We start from the raw sequence: 21812 nt of genomic DNA on the forward strand, positions 1-21812 counted from the left end.
GTGACTATTGGATTCCTTGTCACCTCTCTGACCAAAGACCTTCTTTAATCACCATCAGTGGATAGTTCCGTTGGTTTCCAACTTCTTTCATTTCCAAATGATGGAGACCAGAGAGCTATTCTGGTCTCCATTAGGGTTAGGGTGAATCGTTTTGGTATCCCTCCCCAGATTTATGCTTTCATACACTATGTTCCTATCAAGATACAGAAAGCTGTCTAAAATGAATACATTCAAATTATATTATATATGTAAAAAAAATGATTCACAAAAGTTTTAAAAACAACAGCCAGAAAAGATAAACCACATTAAAACTTAAAATTAAAATGACATAAAGGATAATAAATAAATACATGAAGTTTTGTTCTACACGTGTTGTGTCTTCTCCAACTCTCCATATCGTTTCATTACTGTAGCGCTGCCTTCACAGTCCCGATTCGTAATCGCGTCGTTCTGCAACGAGATCTCGTGGCTACCAGCTCTGCCTCTCTCACTGCTCCACCAACTTGTCACCAAAGATGGCGATTTGCTGAGTGCTCATGGATACACACATTTGTCGGTTAGCTCCCATCTTACCCGAAACGCCAACTTTTAAAACAAACTAACTGCTTAGCGAAGCATCTGTTTCTCCATCGGAAGGAAATCTGACAGGACGTCAGCCGTCGCTACCATGCAGATCACGCTGAAAACACTGCAGCAGCAGACTATTCAGATTGAGATAGACCCCGAACAAACGGTGAGAGGCTATTTGCTAACTAGCGCAACTAACATTGCTAGCTGTATTACTTGTGTTTTAGTTTGCGGTGGACCATGCAGTTTTGAGTGGTTTGTATATTCGCGTAATTTCGGCAAAAGTGGGGCGTATTTACCGCACATTTGGCAGCCCTCCTTAAATTCCGAAACAACGCGACACCTCAAATGCATTACGGGCTAACTTTAGCAGGCTAATGTTGCTACCGTTAGCTTGACAGCATACCGACAAAGTCCCTCCGACGCAGCCATTAATGAGTTATTTTACATTTTAAGTTTGTCGCCTGGGTATGAGGTGGTTGTTGCTCATTTTGTACCACGACTTGATGTAGTTTTTTACCCTGAATACCAAATACTTACAACATGAACTAGGGGGACGCTAATGCTAATGCTTATGACTCTGCCAATTATGATTAGCTGTACAGCTAGCACAGTGGGAAGCTGGCTCAGTTTAACATGCTCTCGAATGTGGGGTGTATCATGTGAGTCAAATGCTAAACGACCAGTCGGCTTCTTTACTGTGATATTACTGAGAGTTATTCCTGTATTCGAACTTTATAGAAATGCTAAGCTGGGACTCAAAACTAAAGTTTTTATTGGGGGTAGGAAAAAAAGTCAGTCACTACTCAGTCATTTCAGAAATGTAGTTGGGCTGTTTTGAATGAGCCTTTAGCTAGCTTTTCAGTTGCTCTCGTTTGAAGAACTTTGGCACTAAGCAGAATGCCTTGTAATCAAATGCTTTTCTACTTTTTCCACATTATAATCCAGTGAGTGTAATTTTATTCAATTTTATATCATAGCCCAAGGCAAATTAGTGCATAACTGTAAAGTGGGAGGAAAATTAATTTTTTTTATAGTTTTCAATTTTTTCATAAGCAAATTAGTGGAAGGTTTTTATATTTGTATTTATTCTGATACATCTATGTCAAACTTTGTGTTCAGAATAATTTATTTTAATCTCAGCATAAAGCCAGCTGTTCTGTGAAACCTTGCTAGTTTGTTAGTGAACAAACGCCATCATGCAGAACATGGAGTACATTAGCACAGATAGAGCATAAAACAATATGTTCAGCTTTGAACAACTCATAATTTGCGGTTCAATCCATCATCCAAAAATAGAAATGGTATGACACAACTGCAAATCTGCCAAGCTATGTCTGTAAACCTCAACTAACACACTAGTTGAGGAAAACGTTTATCCAAGTAGCTCATGGTAACTCTGGAGGAGCAGCAGAGATCCAAAGCTCAGTTTTATTGACCAGGTTACTAGTCTCTTTGGACTTCATGAAAAACATTGTGTGGCTCAAACTAACAATGCCCGGTTGGGACAGGGTGCAGAGGTAGAGCGGGCGCCACATGTTGGCTACTAGGCGTACAACTCAGCCAGTTATTTCCTGGCTGAATACTGAAAAATAAAGGCCATTAGAGCCTCAGAAAAATATTTTTACAAAACCTAACAACTTACCACTTTAGTGCCAATCCTCATGAGCCTTTGCTCTGCAACTTTTAGATAAGTTACTGAATTGCTTACAACTAATGTCCTAATTATTTGGCTCGTGTGCTGAAGCAAAGACACATGTGATGGGGCCAGATACATGACAGTCTGGATTTGAGATGAGATGAGGGCCGAGGTTGACTTTCCAGCACGACGGCATATTTATGTTGGAACGGCCCAGTCAAAGTCCAGACCTAAATTACAATTGAGAAGGTATTGATTGAACAGGTGTCTTACAAATGCATAAAATATTTTTTTCCCTGCAGTATCTGTTTTCTTCTACTCACACATAACCAGAATAAAACTCCATGAAAGTGTTTGAAACGTGACAGAATGAACTGCAGGTCAGATGTTCAGAGTTAACAGAAGATTTTGGATCTGTGTCTCTACGGTCATGCGTCACGTCCGCTCTCTTCCATCAGGTGAAGGCCTTGAAGGAGAAGATCGAGGCTGAACGGGGAAAGGACAACTTCCCCGTTTCTGGACAGAAGCTGATTTATGCCGGGAAAATCTTGCAAGATGACACGCCTATTAAAGACTACAAGATTGACGAGAAGAATTTTGTTGTAGTGATGGTGTCCAAGGTGAGATTAGGGATTAATTCAAGGCTGATGGTTCATTTCATGCTACTTATGATGGTTAGAAATGAACATGGATTTTCTGGACTAAAAGGCTGCTTTAGCACAGCGTTCCTGTATAATCTGAGATTATGAACTATAGCGCTAATTATTCTCCGGATTTTGATGATAATGGGTAATTGAGAAATGGCTTTTGAAACTTTTGTGGATTTTTTTTTTTTTTTAATGCAGTAGTTTTTCCACAATGAGATTTATGTTCATATTTTTATTAATCAGCTGCCAGTGCTCTTGGTTGATCCAAAATGTTGTCACCAGACAGCAGAATGGTTTCTGCCCTCCCCACAGTGCCCATGTCTCTGAATATGCTGTTCTTCTCCAGGGCACAAGTTTATGGAATATGACTGAACTCAAACATAATGGCTTCCTGGTAGCTTCACATTGATTCTTCTCAAATCCATGACAATTAATTTGTGTTTTTTCTTTCCTGCGTTTGTTTGAAACAAAACATTTAACGCTTCTGTGATCACACTCCAACACTTTTAGCGTCCACTGCTGCATCCCTCTGAGAGACTTTTTTTTTTTTTTTTTTTACTTTTGACTTTTTAGACTCAGCTTTATCTCAATTTTTCTGGCCCATTTTGCCTAAAAAAAGAGCCTTTCTAATAATTATACACACATTGATATATGATGACCTATTTAGACCAAACCCTGCTTCATTACACAGATTTTGTGCTTAAGTTGAGTCATTATACCAGTTAGTATAGGCTATACAAAACAAGTTCATGACATTTTTTGCACAAAATTAATGATAATTTAGTCTTTGTTCTGCCTATTCTGATCTCCTTTCAGAATGAGCTGTTTTAGGGCATCTTGTCACTTTATATCCAAATAAGTTGCTGCTGGCCACGCCCCCCTGCCCACAGATCAGCGTTTACACTCACGTGAAAATGGATGCAAACACATTATAAAAGCGGACATCTTTGAAAAGCAGAAGCGGAGCCTCCCGCACAACCAACAGCGAGGCAGCAATTGGTTTCTGGATGGCAAGTCAACAACAAAACACTTGTCTTTTGCAGCAGCCGTTGTGCAGCAGCTTCACTAGGTGACTCGGCAATTAGGAGTATTTTTTTTTTTTTTGAATGGCTCATTTTCAGATACCATGTAGCACCAATTTGTTTCCAAAAAACAGCTGTTTGTTTTTAAAAGCTTGGGCTGTTTTTAGAATCAACAGAAATACTAAATGGAAAGCAAAAAAAAAGGCAAAATATGAATTTTGCACAATAGTTTAATAGGTCACCTTGAATCAATGACGTTTGTCCCTGTTGGACTTAGAAAATGTTCCTTATGATGACATGGTTAAAACATCACCTGGTTGATAATTGTGTTCACAGTATAAATGTTGTAGAAATAAGTTTGTTTATTTAGGGAACCTAGAGGTAAAACTACAATTCAAACACAATAAAGGTAGAATCTGCAAACAAACATGGAAAATTGTGACAAAAGTTTTGATTTTGTTACCAGAACTGATCGCTCTCGTGTGTTAGTATATTTTCTTTTTGTTTCAATTTAGTTTTCTAATATTTTTCTCTTTTGACTGTTTTTGAATTCATGAAAGGCTAAACCTGCAGCTCCAGCCTCACCGCCAGTCTCAGAAGCCCCCAAGCCGCCTGTACAAGACTCTGGCTCCACCTCCACCCCCGCCCCGGCTACAAACCCCGCGCCGGCCCCGCCCCGGCTCCGGCCCCGACCCCTGCAGCTGTCCCCATTTCCTCAGAGGAGGCCAAACCGGAGCCCAACACGGCAGCCACAGAACCGCAGCAGCCAGCCAGGTACAGCTGACGTGGAAGAGAAATGGGAACCATTTCACATTTCATTTCATTATTAAAAGAACTAATTCAATTTCCATGACGTTCTGAGAACGATATTGAGTCCTACCACGTTACCGTTCCACTCATGTTTGATATTAAAAGGCTGCAGGAGTTCAACTCATCTGATAAATTGGTTTGAAAAGTCTCTGGAACAAACTGGTTTATATCAGTAGTTTTCTGCTGAAGAAACTTTTATTTGTTCTCCATCTCTTTAAAAAAGAGGTGAACCAGTGTTGTGTATGTGAAGGTAAAGAATCTAAGAAGGAATGAATATACAGGAACAGTTTTATTTTAAGCAAATCAAAGTTGACTTTTTACCATCCACATTCAGACGGTAACTGCAGCCTGCTTTAGTTAAATATTTTCTTTAGTCTCGTTTTGTCTCTAGTCAAAAGTTGTTGTTTTTTTAAAATCTGTTGAACTGAATCTGAGCTTATAATATTTTTTTAACAAGCTTCTCATCTGTGTTTTAACCATAACCATTTTATGTGTTTTTGTTCATACAAAAAAAGCATATCTGTTTCTTTTTAAAACATTTGAATTTGCTGAATTATTTGTATTAAATGTTGAATTCTCCTCTTTCTGAATTTAGTTTAATAAAGTTTTTAAAGCGCTTTCAGACATAAAATCACAAAGCACTACGCAATAAAAAAAAATCAACTAAGTTGCACAAAGAAAAAATCAAGCATTTTAATTGCTCTTTAAAAAGAAAATCCCACTTTGTCTTGTAAGGGATAACAAAGTTAGAATACTCTTTCTGCCATTAAGCTCAACTCTTCCTCTAAAATCTAATGTGTGTTGGTGTCTTGCAGCTCCAGTGGAGTCAGTCAGGGCCTGGACGCCTCCTCAACACTCGGTAGGTACCTCACCGCTTAACGCCACGCTGCGTACAGCAGCCGCTGCCGCTCGTTCAGCCCAACAGCTTTCTGACCTCGTTATTGAAGGTATTGTCGCGCTGCTGCGTTTTTCTTTCCACATTGTCGGCCTGCAGCTGTTGCTGCTGTCAGTCGGGGGACTTTACAGGCTGCGCTGCGTTGCATGCCACTTCTATCTTTAGAGGCTGACAACAGCGAGCCCTTCCTTGTTGCGGCGTCACAGAGAGTGATGAGGGGGATTCCCGTTTCATCCTCAGACAGAGAGGGGAAGCAGGTCCGTCACGCTGCCGGCCCACATTATGCTGGGGACGACTTAACATGGAGTTTTCTGTTACACTTTCAGTGTTTCCCCCAGAAAACTTGCTAAGCCCGGTGGTTGGGGCGTCGAGGCGGTCCACCGTGTGTTTGTATTAAAAGATATTAAATTGACAGGAAATATTAAAGTATTACTGTGTAATTATATGTTACGGGAAAAGATCTCCAGTGAAATGCTATTTAAACCCACAACTAGTCTATAAACAACAAATTTGCACTTCTGTTTAATCCAAATTAAGTCAGGGGCTCCATCAGGGCTTCAAGGGACATAAACGCTAATACTTTAAAACAGACCACAGATACATAAATGTAACATTTGTTTATTGAGATTATCAATGCTGTTAAATTTTATTCAATTGTTTAGGCATAAATTCAAAGATTTTAAATTGTTTAATATTTAAATACAAGATTTTAAGGAGCTGGCAAGTTTACTTTGTAAAACTTCAAATAACAATATTCATAGTTAGATTGTTTTGTTACCATAGCAACAATCTGATGCTGTGAGTTTAATCTTAGAATTTACAAATACAATTTAGTAAACTGCAATTATAACTTATTGCTTTTTAGGCTGGCCATTTAAACAACTCCCTTCTCCCATATTTTACTAAATCTAACACAGAAGCTGTTAGAGGTGCTGATATTTTTAGGAACAAAAGGGGCCCCTAAGTCAAAATCTTCTCCAGGCCTCATTCAGCCTTGGACCGGCCCTGTAATCTGCTGCACTGCACAGAGATGCGCAACAAACGGGAGATTTAATTCAATGCTGTTAATGTGGCTTTAGTAGCTCTTCCATTTAGTGTCTGTTGAGTTTTTAATCGTCACAGAAACTATTTTGGTTGGTCGAGTTTATAGGACAGTTGGTCAGATCTCCGTGCGGCCGCGCGCATTAACTCCAAGTAGACAACGCATTTGATATGGTTTGATGCATCGTGTAACCGGAAAAATAATGCTAAAAATAATAATAAAATAATATAAAATCAGCGGGATGTGTGACTCCAAGGAGAGCACGAAAGCTCCTCACCGGGCTGAACCTGCATGATGAGGTTAGAGCTGCTCGGTATCCACAAACGCTCTGGCCAACCGGGACCACAGACATAAACTTTACAGGGAAGACAGACACAGAGCCACAAGCTGGGCTGTGTGTTGAGATGTAAACGCCCCATATAATTGTTTGTTCACAAAGATAAATCATTCTCATCACTCCACAACGCGCACCTCTGAATTCGCTACAAGTTATTCCTGCGGTTCACATTGAGCTGCGCAACCAGAGCTAACGCGACAGGTTTTAAACTCTTACCTAGAGTTCTCCAAAGGATCATAATTCCTCATAGTAAGTTGATGTAAATATCCATACAGGTCCGCCTGTGTCCAGTTTGAGTGAAAGGAGCTGCGCGCGATCCCGCTGAGGTAAAGCAGCGGCAGCGCGTGAGGCAAAGCGCAGAGGCGCCAGTGGTGTGATTGGTCCGCTGTCGGCTTTAAATGCATAAACTATAAACCTATCTATTATAAACCTGTCCTTTAGGATAAATCTGCTCTGCTAGTGAAATGGTAAGACCAAAAGTCCGGTTTTAAAAAGACAATTTTTTTTTTCTCCTAGAAACGTTAACAAGCAACGCTTAGCCTGGCGGCGGGGCTAATAAGCATGGCGGGTGTTAGCAGAATCGCTTTTCGGCACAGCGTTCAACGTGACATCATGAGACTCAAACCGTTTTGCTTTCGTGTTGTTCCCCTTCTTTCAGTTGTTTGAAGGACACACCCTTTATTATACACGAGTGTGTTCAATTAGACAGGTCACGTGATGTGACATACAATAATCCAATAATGAGAAAAACAACAACAAATGAGAGCACAAAAACATTCATAATGTCAACACCCCCACTTGCTCACATTTGGGTAACTTCCTGACCCTTAACATTTCAACCTAAATACATTCATGATACACCAAACATAAACACTTCATATTTCTTTAACTTAGTCTTTGTTGCTGGTTTCGTTAATACATCTGCAACCATTTCATTAGTTGGACAGTACTCTAGAGAGACTTTTCCTTCTATTACAACTGATCTGACAAAATGATATTTAATATCAATATGTTTACATCTTTGTCTATACACTGGATTTTTGGCTAAGGATATGGTACCCTGATTGTCCTCATAAATCTTAGCTAAGTAATCCAAACCATCCATGTTGAACAACAGTTGTTTCAAGTATAAGCATTCCTGTACAGTAGCAGCTAGTGCCATGTACTCTGCTTCACATGTAGATAGAGCTACTGTAGGCTGTCTTTTAGTCTTCCATGAGACTAACGGACCGTCTTTATTTAGACTCATACAGTAACCTGTTGTACTTCTTCGATCTGATGCGTCACCTGCCCAATCTGCATCACTGTATGCATGTATAAGGTTATCACAGGCACCCCTTTTAAAACATAGTTCTTTATCTTGTGTGCATTTTAGATACCTGAAAACATGCTTTACAGTATTCCACTGCTCTGTGGTTGGGTTTGCAAAGTACTGTGCCAGTTTACTTACTACATAGCTTAAATCTGGTCTTGTACATGTTGACAAATAGATTAAGCTTCCTACTACCTCTCTGTATTTTCTGGCATCACTCATTATTTCAGCATTATCAGCATAGTTAAGTTTCTGCTCACAAGGGGTAGTTCGCGGCTTACAGTTCTGCATGTCAAACTTTTCCAGTATTTTCCTCACATACTTCGATTGTGACATTTTAATACTGTCAGCATTTTTCTCAAAATCAATGCCAAGAAAATGTGTCAACTTTCCTAAGTCCTTCATCCTAAATTTGGATGCAAGTTTCTCTTTTACATCTCTAAGGATATTCGTATCACTGGCAGCAATAATCAAATCATCGACCCATATAATGATAAACACAGTTTCAGTATCAGTAATCTTTGTGTAAACACAATGATCAGCAGGGTTTTGAACAAATTTGTTTTCACATAGGTAGTCATGCAGCATTTTGTTCCAGTTTCTGCCTGACTGTTTAAGTCCATAAAGAGATTTTTGCAGTTTATACACCAGTCTTTCTTTTTCTTGGGATTCTTTCTTGTAGCCCTCTGGTTGTTCAATATAAAGTTCACATTCAATTGGGGCATGTAAATATGCTGTCTTTACATCCATCTGGTGAACAAACATGTTCTCCTGTGCCACCTTTTGCATCAGCACTCTGATGCTCGTCATGCTAGCAGTTGGTGAAAAGGTTTCATCATAGTTCACACCTTTCTTTTGACTGAATCCTTTAGCAACATATCTAGCCTTGTATTTGTCTGATCCATCACTGTTCCTTTTGATTGCATACACCCATTTACCCCCCACTACAGCTTTACCCTCAGGTAAGTTGGTCAGGGAAAAAGTAACATTGTCCTTTAATGACTGCATTTCCTCATCCATGGCTGTAACCCATTCTTTTGCATTCACAGATGTTACAGCTTCTTTGAAGGTTTGAGGTACTCCACTTATCAGTCTGTAACAATAATCAATGTTACCCATCTGCTCTTCATCAATGCTACATACATAGTCATCTAAATAACCAGGTTTCTTTCCCTCTCTGACAGGGTATCGCCTCTCAGGTTCTTCACGTGTTGTTGTTTGACTGGTACTCGCTATTGGTTCTTCTTCTGTCCTCAGTTTATGGTCAGAAACATTTACTGGATCAGCATCTGAACTTTTGGTTGCTCTAGAACCAATTCTAATATCATCATCATCCAAAGTTACACCCGTCTCATTTTTCTCTTTGGATACAAATTCCACAAGCCTGTGTTTCAGGATTTTCCTGCTGTTTGGATAGTAGACCATATAGGCTGGACTGTTCTTGTCATACCCTATAAAAATGCCTTTTTCACACCTTGAATCCAGCTTCCCTTTCTCTCGTTTATAAGTGTAACAAACACATCCAAACTTGTGCATCCTAGAAATGTTAGGCTTCCTGCCTGTCAACATAAAGTAGGGCGTTTGCTTTGTGCGATTATTAAAACATCTGTTTCGCACTACAGCAGCTGTCTGAACTGCATATGGCCATAACATTTTTGGTAACTGACCATCGATCAACATACATCTAGCCATGTCAAATAGAGTTCTCCAGTTTCGTTCTGCCGTACCATTTTGATGTGGAGAATATGGTGCTGAGGTCTCGTGTCTGATACCATTTCTGCTCAGTAATGACTGGTACTCTTTTCCTGTGAATTCTGTACCATTGTCTGACCTCATGCATTTAACCTTTCCATGTGGGGCCATGTCAGCAATAAACTTTTCAGTAGCTTGTACTGTGTCACTCTTGTTTTTCAAAAAGTATACAAAGACTGCACTGGAATAATCATCTGTGAAGGATAATGCATATCTGTGACCACCTTTAGACATTGGGTCTATAGGTCCTGCTAAATCTGTGTGGACCATTGCTAGTGGTTCTGTAGCTCTTGCATCTGGTCCCTTGTTCCTAGTCTGAACAAATTTTCCTTTTGTGCAAACTTCACAATATGGCTCACTTCTCCCTTTAATTTCCATGCCATGAACAACATTTTCTAGCTTCAGTACATCTCTGTAATTGCAATGTCCAAGAATCTCATGCCAACTTTGTAAGTCATAGCATTTTTTACACTGATCACCACATTCATTGTCCATCGTTTGTAAGTAATACAGTTTGTTACATACGTGAATGGGGAACTGGGTGTCGTCTCTGAGAAGAACGTTCTTTCCTTCTTTGAAAATCACCGTTGCTCCGCTGGATGTTGCAGCTTTCACTGAGAAGATGTCTTGCGGGTATGAAGGGATGTACAGTGCGTTCCTCAGCACTGTTTTAAGACGTCGACCTCTGCTGTCGATCAAACACACTTCCGCGTCTCCTCGTTGCTTAGCAACTCCAAAACACCTGGATCCATCAGCCAATTCCACGCAGTGCGTCTCGGCCTGGAAACTTTCATCAAACTTCCGAAACTTACTGATGTCAGTGATTATGTGCGATGTCGCACCAGCGTCCACCATCAGACCTCTCCTCTTGATGCCGTCCACTCGCGTGTCCGCGTCGCTCACCCGGAAAGCAAACTCTTTGTCGCCGCCCGTCTCTTCGGCTACTTTCCGCGCGTTGTCCCGTTGTTTTCTCCGTCTGCAGGTCGCGTTGCTGTGACTGTTATTCTTACAGTAACTGCACCACTGCTTCCGCTGGCAGGTTCTGCTTATGTGGCCTTTCATCCCACATTTAAAACATACGATCTCAGAACTTCCTGCTCCAGGATCATTTACGCCTCTTGGTGCGCATTTGGAGCCAGAATGTGCTTTAGCTTTCATCACGTTGTCCTCAGATACTGTGCCACGCATATTTTCAATGTCTTCAAAACTTCTGAGTTTAGTCTTAAACTCTGCAAAAGTCAGTTTATCACCATCTTCGCTTTGAGAAATATAAACAGCAAATGGCTTAAATGTCTCTGGAAGTCCTTTCAGAACCATGGCGATCAGAAGTCCGTCGCTCAGCTGCTCACCTGCACTCCTTAAAGCGGTGATCGCGGTTTCAGCTCTGATGATGAACTCGGTAACCGACTCACAGGGTGATTTCTGCAGTGAAGTCAGCTCAGTATACAGGTTAATCACTCTGGGCTTTCCTTTGCCGGCGTAATGGGCCCGCAGGATTCCAAGCGCCGCACGTCCGTCATCTGCCGCGTCATGCATGACTAGTGATAGACTCTTGTCATCCAAAAACTGAATGAGCTCTGCATAAGCCTCGGCGTTTTTCTGTGCGTCTTCCTCTTCATCGTCTTCATCAGAGGGGCTTGTCAAAATTGTCTGTTTCAGCCCTTGCAATCGAAGGTGTCCTAGAAACTTTGTTTCCCACAGTTCGTAATTTTTCTCGTCTCCATCAAAGAGAAGTCTTGACCAGCGGCTGTGTGCCATGTCCTTTTCTCGTGTGGTCATTTTCCTTGTCTCATAATTAATTCTGGGCCCATAACCTGTTAGCAGAATCGCTTTTCGGCACAGCGTTCAACGTGACATCATGAGACTCAAACCGTTTTGCTTTCGTGTTGTTCCCCCTTCAGTTGTTTGAAGGACACACCCTTTATTATACACGAGTGTGTTCAATTAGACAGGTCACGTGATGTGACATACAATAATCCAATAATGAGAAAAACAACAACAAATGAGAGCACAAAAACATTCATAATGTCAACAGCGGGCCACCAGGCTTATAATACACTGGGGGAAACCCTGGCTTTAGAAGTGGTGTTCTCATAGATTGACTGTTATTAACCATAAACATGTAAAGTGAATAAAATTCTCCTTTGCATTGCATATTTTTTTGTATAACAGTCTATTTAAAGCCCGGGTAAACAGTTGTTCTCCAGGCATCTTTGCTGTGAATGCAGCTTCTAAATGCAACATTGTAGCTTCAGATTGACATCACACCTGATTGTGTTGCTGCTTTTGCAGCATCTGAAAGCAAACAGGAGTCTTGAAAAGTGCTGAGATAGACATTTAGAAAAAAATCTATTTGCTCTGGAACTGAGTAAAAATCAAAGCATCTGACTTTCCGTTTCTGCCTGATTAGAAACAACTTATGTCAACAACAGATCTGTAGTTTGTTAAAAAAAAAAAGAAACATCAAAAGTATTCCTGTATTCATTTCTCAGAAAAGCTTTTGGTTTAATTTGGTTATGTCATTGTTGAGCATTTCAGTCCTTAGCTAACTTGTTAAAATGTCAGTTTACAGTTCTTGTACGTTATCTTTTAATTTTTTAAATATCCGCAGCTGTGTGATTTCTGGCTAAGGTATTAATTGTGTGATGAAACAAACCTCTGTGTCAGTAGGTAACTTTTCATCAGAGCTGACAGAAGTCACACACGGGGCACCACAGGGGTCCACCTTGGGCCCCTTTGATTTAATATCTACTCTCTCCATTTAGCTCAAATTATAACATTATAACAAGCTGCACAGTGGCACAGTTGGTAGAGCTGTTGCCTTGCAGCAAGAAGGTTCTGGGTTCGATTCCCGGCCCTTGTCTTTCTGCATGGAGTTTGCATGTTCTCCCTGTGCATGGTGGGTTTTCTCCAGGTACTCCGGTTTCCTCCCACAGTCCAAAAACATGACTGTCAGGTTAATTGGCCTCTCCAAATTGTCCCTTGGTGTGAGTGTGTGTGTGTGCCTGGTTGTTTGTCTTGTGTGTCTCTGTGTTGCCCTGTGACAGACTGGCGACCTGTCCAGGGTGACCCCGCCTCTCGCCTGGAACATTAGCTGGAGATGGGCACCAGCAACCCTCCTGAACCCACTGAGGGACAAGGGTGTAAGAAAATGGATGGATGAATATAACAAGCAATAATTGTTACCATAGCTACGCCGATGATACACAGCTCTATATTAGGGTGCGACGTCCAGGTCGCCTTTATCCGAACTGAACGTCACTGATTCTCAACAAATCTCACTATTCTGTTTCCTGATACGTGCAAGCGGGAAGAAAAATAACAACCATGATGGACTATAATGAGGATTATGTTGTTAATATGTTGCTCTGGTTGGACAACTTCAAATATGTAAGCTAAGCTCCACCGTTAGCCTCCATGTTTACTTCTGTAAACACTGAGCACTACTTCTTTTTATGGCGGTTGGCAGAACGCTGACGCTATTGCGCCCTCTAGTGCGCATGCGGGACACTTTCAGGTCTTTTGCCCGTTCACACTGCAGAACACATACAGGTCGCATTTACTGCGACTTGTATGCATTTTATTAAATCAAAGAAAACTAAAACAAAAAGCAAAAAAAAAAAAAAAAAAAACTTTTACTGAAATCTAAGATGTAAAAAGCAAAGTTTAGTTGGAGTTCATATAATTTTAAGGTGGTTTTATTCCTGATATCAGTCAACAGTTCATTTTTGAAAGTATTTCAACAGTTTTTGCTGACACATGCCTGCCGTCGTGGTTGATGCCAGTAAAACAGAGCCGTTGTTCCTGCTGCCGTTGTGTCTGCAGTGACTGGAGCCGAGTACGAGGCCATGCTGACAGAGATCATGTCTATGGGCTACGAGAGGGAGCGAGTGGTCGCTGCACTACGGGCCAGCTTCAACAACCCTCACAGAGCGGTGGAGTACCTCCTCACTGTACGCCTCACACACACACACACACACACACACACACACACACACACACACACACACACACACTGAACTACTCTTACTATTTTAGGAAGAACTCCAGATTGGTCAGAATGTGAGGGTTTTTTTTCTGACCGTGTAAGCAGGTCAGAGGTCAGACTCGATCTGGACTTTGACCTCTTTGTTCTAGTTAACGTCGGGTGTTTGAGTGTTTCCAACCAGAATCCAGGACGTGTGCAGCTGTGAATGCGTGTGTGTGTGTGATTGATGTGCATTGTTTGGTTTTCAGGGTATCCCCAGCAGCCCGGTTCAGGAGAGCAACCCACCGGCCCAGGCCCCCACATCTGGCCCCACGGAGCCTCCGTCTCTAGCAGAAGGTACGATGCAGCTCTTTGTCTTCTGACTGAGAAACCAAACTCATTTCTGTTGGTTTATCTGTATGGTGGGATTAAAAAAAACATATTTCTGCTTGAAATGTGTGATAGCCAGCCTTTAGGTGTGAGCTTATAATAGTCAATGCTCTGGTTGGTTTTCCAGGAAACCCTTAGGAAGCCCCTCAGTTTGCTTTAAAAGATGGATGATGCTGCTGTGCATCCATAATGCAGGAAGAACCAAAGAGTTGTGATGAGGAAAGCTTTGGGTTTATAGGAAACGCCGTTAGAAAACGTGTTTCTGTTCATGTCCTGATGTTTTAGCTGGTAAATCCTGTAAATTTCAACACACTAATAATATTTTTGACTTTATTGGGTCATACTGATTCATCAGAAATATCTTCTAATAATATATTTTATTTGTATAATGCTTTTCTAAACAGACAATTTAGAGAAATCAAGTAAAATTCCAAATGTAACTCCAAACCATAAAAAGGAGAACATGTAAATATTAAAAACATCTGAAATAAAAAAATAGAAATAACAAAAGATGATGCAGTACGACGGTGAACCATATAAAGTCTCAGTTTCTGCTTGTGCTGCTCAATTTGCTGATTTGAAGTCAGAACTCGGTTCTGGGAATGACATTAAAATTAAATTGGCAACGTTCCAACTCCATGGAGATTTCTGACTTGTTTTGCCTGGTGGCCATGGCAACTACTGTTAACAAGATACATTTCTTTATTTTAAACTCTGTAGCGAAGCTAAATTAGGTGTGTGGCCTTGTGTTTGTTACATTTTAAGGACTAGAAGAGTTCCAGTCTATTTTCACTACTGATACAGATATTGCAGCTGTGAGTGTTGACCAATACTACACAGAAAAATGTTTTTGTGTTTTTCAAAGAATGTTGGCATGGCAACCCTGGCAGTGTGTGATCTACTCATCCTTGTTGTCCAGGACTGTTGGATCGTTCATATTTTCTGTTTTGACGTTTCTCAGCGGTTGCTTGGTTGTGTTGTGTGTGTGTGTGTGTGTCGTGTGTGTGGCCCAGCAGGTGAGAACCCACTAGCATTCCTGAGAACTCAGCCGCAGTTCCTGCACATGAGGCAGGCCATCCAGCAGAACCCGGCTCTGCTCCCAGCACTCCTGCAGCAACTGGGCCGAGAGAACCCACAACTTCTACAGGTAACCCCCTCATGCTGGGGTCTAAAGGACACACACACACACACACACACACACACACACACACACACACACACACACACACACACACACACACACACACACACGCACACGCACACACCAGTGTGTTTTATTGTGTGTGAAGTGGAAGGAAAATGATGCATCCTGTTATGTATTGATACACTAAAATCATGCCCTACATATATCTCCTAAAGCCAAAAAATCTAATTAACTTAAATTTGTCAAAGTTTGCTTGATGTGCCTTTTCTTTTTGGCAGCATTTTAGTAATGGAGTAGAACGACTAACAAAAGGACTCAAATGAAATTGGAAGTAACTCCGCCTCTTTCTGTCGGCAGCAAATCAGCCAACATCAGGAGCTGTTCATCCAGATGCTGAACGAGCCGGTGGGAGAAGGAGGCGACGCCCCGGAGGTCGGCGAGATGGGGGCGGCGGGCGAAGAGGGCGCGCCCGTCAACTACATCCAGGTCACACCACAGGAGAAGGAAGCCATTGAAAGGGTGAGTCTGATGGAGAAACCAGGAAGCCACTGGCTGAGCACTACGTCACAAATGTTTCTGGATGATAAATTGTACCAGAAGTTATTGAGACAAGCGATAATATTGTTGTTGTGAAACCATTTTAAAGTAATCTATTGGAGACTAAGAGCACATTCTCAAAGATCAATGAACTTTAAATTCTGGTGAACATTTAATACTGGAACTGGAAGACATTTTAAATATCTGGAATAAACAAAACAACAGAAACAACAAATGAAATGAATGATGAAGTTCAAATTGTCCTCCAAAAAAATGCTATTTGAGGCCAAAGCTGAAGACTTTCGTCATGTAGTTTTTAGTTGAAAGTGAGAAAAGAGAAAGACAATAAATCATCTTCACCAGGGGTGTCCGATACGTCGACCGGTCGATTGTGGAAAGGTTTTGAGTCGATCTCTTCAGTGACAAACTGAACTCTGCCAGAACGCTGAGGCCAGCACTTCCTCCTCTGATAGGCTTATCAAAAATATTCACTAAGATCCAAAACGTTTGTAGCTCCATTCAAAAAGAATAATTAGAAAAAGTCAACGAAACATGTTAAAATTAATAATCTCAGTAATTATTGTTTCAACAAGTTGTAGCGCAATTCAGTGCGTTTCGGTTCCGTTAACAAAAAAAGAAAAGAAGAAAAGGCGACTCAAACACCGACTGAGAGCAGAGCAGGAGTTTAAATTAGCTACTCAACCACCGCTGTGTTCATGAGAGGCTTATTAAGAATAGAGAAATAAATATCAAGCCTGGAAACCTGATATTGTAACGGACTGAATGTTGTGTTTTTAATGTAATCTTTGCTCGGCTTGCCACGGCAACGGGTGTGCTTGAGAGAGAGAGAGAGAGAGAGAGAGAGAGAGAGAAAGTGTAGGAGTAGTTTTGAGTTGATCACCTGTTCAGGTTATTTTACCTTTGTTTGCTCATCACACCTGCTGTAGTTTCTGAATGTTCAATAAACGACTAACTTGGACTAATGACCTCGTTCGTTTGTGAGCTTACGTCACAACAAACATCAAATAGGACAAATATATTTCATTAAGTTTTAACAAATTCTCCTGCGATAATTATGTGAAATTAAATTAATTATATCCCAACGTCAGAAGATTTTCCTTTACCTTCACTGGGCTCTTTGGTTCCTCTATCAGTCTGTAGTTTCTCATATTTCAGTCATCAAACCAAATTGCAGATCCACCAGGACTGACTGACCTGCTGGCCTCAGGTTTGCAACCACACTTGAGGCCAGCAGTAACCTGGTTAATCAGTAACCAGGTTACTGGTTACTGAGAAACCAGTAACCAGTAACCAGTAACCTGCTCCCAGTGTCAGAATCTCACTGAGGAAGAAACTGGATTAGGTTTTCTGTCACTTTATTATTTCTGCTATAACTGATGTATATTCACATATAAATTAAGTCAATAGAGTTTAATTTGCTATTTTTATGTCTTTGTGTCATGAGGTAGATCTCAGGCGGCTGGTGAGAGAAAAAGTAGATTTTGGTCTCAAAAAGTTTGAGCACCCCTGATCTGTAACATTAATTGATTTATTGCTTATTGCAACAGGCCCACCGATAACCAATCTTTAAAAAACCTGACCATTCAATTCCAGTTTTGGCCAATACCAATTTTCTTTTTCTTTTTGTTCTGTCTGAGAAGTCACAGTCGGTAACAGACCTTTACAGAGGTGGATAAAATCTGTTTCACACACAAACTTATGTCGACCAATTTTCCAAAATGAAGGAAATCAGCGGATCCCTCGTTAAAAACACCAAGTCCCATATTGCACTGCTGCTTCCTGGTGCTAACCCCGCCTCCCCCTCTGTCTCCTCTCCACTCCAGTTAAAAGCTCTGGGTTTCCCCGAGGCGCTGGTCATCCAGGCCTACTTCGCCTGCGAGAAGAACGAGAACCTGGCGGCCAACTTTCTCCTCAACCAGGGACTGGAAGACGACTGAACGGGAGCAGAGCTCTGCCCCCCCCCTGCCCCCCCCCCCCACCACCACCCTCCTGCCCCACCCATCCCACCACACCCCCTTCCTCAGCTCAACATAAAGACTGCACCCCCTGATCTCACTGTACGACCTCAGCTCAAGCAGACAGGAGGGGGAGGGGGGGCTGGTTGGGGGGTGGAGGGTTAAGTGCAGAAAGGTCAGATTATGGGAGTAGTGGGGGGAGGGGGGGAAAAGTGTGGAAGAATGATGAAATCCACGTGAATTCCAATGGAATGAGTGGGGTCAGCTTAGGGGAGATCTGTAATTTGATTTTAGGTGGGCTTTGTGAACATTAGGGGGGTGGAGTGGGGGGGGGAGGTGGTGGTGGGGGTGTGTGTGTGTGTGGGGTTGCGTGCTCATGTCTGCGTGTGTGAGAGTACATGTCTGTGTGCCTGTGCAAGATGGATGTGACACAGTTAGGCTGAAGAAGAAAAAAATCCAACTACGTAATCAATCTGGCATCCTCTAAGGTCGTTAATGCTGTAGTGCGGTCAGTCGGTTGGACGGTCGGTTGGACGGTCATACGGACGCGCTGCGACTACATCATCAGCGTGTGTAAAAAGAAAAAGAAAAAAAAAAAGAAAAACACAAAACAAAAACAACAAAAAACAAACTGCTTTGTGTGTTCCTCTGTAAGCCTCACGTCCGACAATGAAATTAGAAGAAGTGACGGACTGGACTGTGCTGCCCTTTTATTTTTTTTATTTTTCATTTTTAAGATTTTTTTTCTACATCTGTCTCTCAACATGTTTCTGGGGTCATGAAGTGAAAATAGGAACAAAACCATCACAGAACAGGATCTTTAATAATCAGTTGAACTCCTGAGCGGGATGTGAAGACGGGCCTGACTCTTCATCACATCCGAAACTTCCTGGTTCCTTATGACACCACACATTAAATACTGACTGCACTCGCTACTCTCCTCTGACAGCTGTGGTTTCATTCTGAGCTCAACATTATGATTAAACATTATTAATGACGGCAACTTGATCCAAAAATGGACATTTGATCAGAAACGGAACAACCAGCCGTGTGTCTCAGCTGGGCATGGGCCGACGGAGCAAAACTCCATGGATCATCAAGATCACCGTTCTAGAAAATGGCTTGTGATTTAAAAAATAAAAATAAAAAAGGTCAAATCGAACTTATTGCAATAGCTTTATGAACATCCACTCTTTGTATTCAGATCTTGTTGGGAATACACCCATCAGGTCTATTTCAGTCTGATCCCGATTCCGATTTATTTATTTCTTTCCCCCTTCAGACTAGCCCATTAAAACGGAAACATGTGCTCCAGGGTATTTGAATGCATCAGCAAACAAAGGAATTGCAAAATGTATTCATATTCATGGCTCTAATGTTGATCTAACTTTTAGTTTTATATCTTAAGAACTTGCTGCTTGTTTCTAGACTGCATTTAATCAGCGGTGTGGAAAACTGGCAGGTTTCAACGACCTGCTGGTCAAAGGAAAACCGTCACCTCAGGTCTTTTTATTCAGGATTTAGCGTCAAACATGCTTAGATTAGCTGGTTAATTAGCCTGCGTTCAGCTGATTTTACTCTGCAACTATTGTAGTAATACAAAAAGCTTTACCTGAACAGGAGTGATGGATGACCCTTTGATTCCAGGCCATGTCCACGTTTTCATTCAGGCATTTCTTCAGCCACCTTACTAGCATTTTGTAGTAAGCTTTAAATTATAGAAGAGCAAAATGAACCTTTTTGTTGTTCATCTTGATTCTGCTAACGGCCTGTGCCCAGTTTGACCACATGAAGTGTTCCCTAAAGAGAACCATCATCAGTGTAGGACCATCCTGCTCTAAACTTCCTCCTTCAGTATCTAGACTCTGACAGCTCCAGGCTTTGGACTGAGGGTTTTGCGTAACTCCCCATAGGCTGTTTCAGCTGTACTCTTTAAATTCTATGGGTTTTATTTTTGTCCTGGATCACTGAAAGAACTGGTTGTCACTTTCAAAGTGGGATAAGTGCAGGAACGCGCTCTGTCGTACCATCATGAAGGTTTGGAGAACCTGTAGGCGACCCGGGTTCTGTTCTTCCACTCAGCGTTAAGGACTATCTGTAAGAAACGTATGATAGTTTTACTTTTATTTTTGAAGACTTTCTCACCCATGGGATTTCCAGTCGAGGTCCGATCCTAACCCGACCATCGGTGAGCGAGTTCGGACTTGGAACCCTCTTTTTTTTTTCTCTCTTTTTCAGAACATGAAATATTCACGCCAACGTTCTTATTGTAGATATCTAAGCATGAAGGACAAGGCCCTGGTTTGTTTATGGGGTTCATGAATAGATGCTGTTACCAGTAACACAAGTGCATTCTCTCTCTGTCTCACAGTGTGTGTATGAATGTGTGTGTGTGTGTGAAGGCAGCCTGTACTGATTGTTGTCCTACAGCATCAACATGATCTTAGACTATGCTGTGCTACATTAAATATCAGCAGTCTTTCAGCTCCCTGACTCTGTGCCTTCACATCATTGCCATCCGCGTCTCACTGATTAAACAGATTCAACTCAATTAGAATTTCATCCAGCTTGGGTTTACGTCACTAAATCAGTTGTGAAAGAGAAACTATTTAAATTTGCAGCACAATAAAAATATTTTAATTGCATAGATTCTGATGATTGTTTCACAACTCGGAACCCAAAATTCAAGCACTGGAAATTAAAATTGATAAAACCTTCAAAGGTTGTGACTCCAGAAGGTGTACTGTGTAGGTTCGACACAGATGGACACCTTTTCATTTAGTACAGCAAGACTTTTTACAGATATCTTCTGTAGCTTTGGAGTAACTGGAACCACAAACGGCGACCAACTTTTACCCGAACTGAAAGCTTTCAGGCCAGATAAGGAAATTATCCACCACAAGAAGTTAAAAATCTCTTATAACACCATCATGCAAAACCTTTACATATGTATCTACAACAGTGTAAAAGATTACTTTGTTTCTGAGCAGATCAAATAAAAAAGGCACATGAAGTTTTTAAAATACTTTTGTTCTGGTCCAAACTGATTTCATGTCAATGATTTTGGTCCTCATGGCAAACAGAACAGCACTGGTGTAAACACTCTGGAATCCTTTTGGGTGGATTACTGCATCAGTGCGGTGTGACGTGGACGTGATGCGACGGTGGTTATGAAGGCATTTCTAAGGTTTTGGGATGCCATCAAACCAAGGTGAGAGCCATCATCATCATCATCATCTCTATCTGGAGGAAGGATGCAGCCCTGGTGAACATTCCCATGAAGACGTGGATCCGATGTTATTCCAAGAGTGCATCGACCCAACCAGGAGGTCACCAAACCACCCAGAATATTTCAATCTCTGCAGGTCTAGGTTAAGGTCAGAGCTATTTTAACTGTAGTAAAGAGACATTTCAAGGCCTCTATTAGAAAGTTTAATGGCCAGAACCACTGCTGACCCAAAACAACAAAGGCCCATCTCGCATGATCTAAAAACGGCATATTGATGAGCCTCAAGAATGAAGAAAAAACAGATGCAAGCATGGTGGGCCGCCAGGCCCAGGATTATTTATTTCATTTAAAAGGTCTATTTAAAACACCAGTTACAGAAATAGCATGGGTTAAGCTATGCTAGTTAAAAGTTACATGCTATGTTAGGCGAAAGTGATTTCACTTTTTAAACTGGATAAACGTCTACCACTCTTGTTTTTAAAGAAGGTAGTTGGGTGATTTGTTGAAGCGCTCCAAGAATAAAGGAACCGATGCGACTGTGTGTGT

At 41.4% G+C, this 21812-nt stretch overlaps 1 protein-coding gene across 1 annotated transcript; it reads left to right on the plus strand.

The window, feature by feature from the left end:
* The first annotated feature begins 456 nt into the window (after positions 1 to 456).
* LOC103468512 (lysine-specific demethylase RAD23A) lies at positions 457 to 20530 on the plus strand. Its single transcript, XM_081609630.1, is given in 10 exon segments — positions 457 to 733; positions 2665 to 2826; positions 4436 to 4547; positions 4550 to 4649; positions 5501 to 5544; positions 13849 to 13976; positions 14260 to 14347; positions 15397 to 15527; positions 15882 to 16043; positions 17906 to 20530. Coding segments are annotated over 10 exon segments (1107 nt in total). The 5' UTR covers positions 457 to 667; the 3' UTR covers positions 18020 to 20530.
* The last annotated feature ends 1282 nt before the right edge of the window (positions 20531 to 21812 follow it).

Source organism: Poecilia reticulata, chromosome 8, assembly GCF_904066995.2.
Source record: "Poecilia reticulata chromosome 8, P_reticulata-male-v2, whole genome shotgun sequence".
NCBI classification, from domain to species: Eukaryota; Metazoa; Chordata; class Actinopteri; order Cyprinodontiformes; family Poeciliidae; genus Poecilia; species Poecilia reticulata.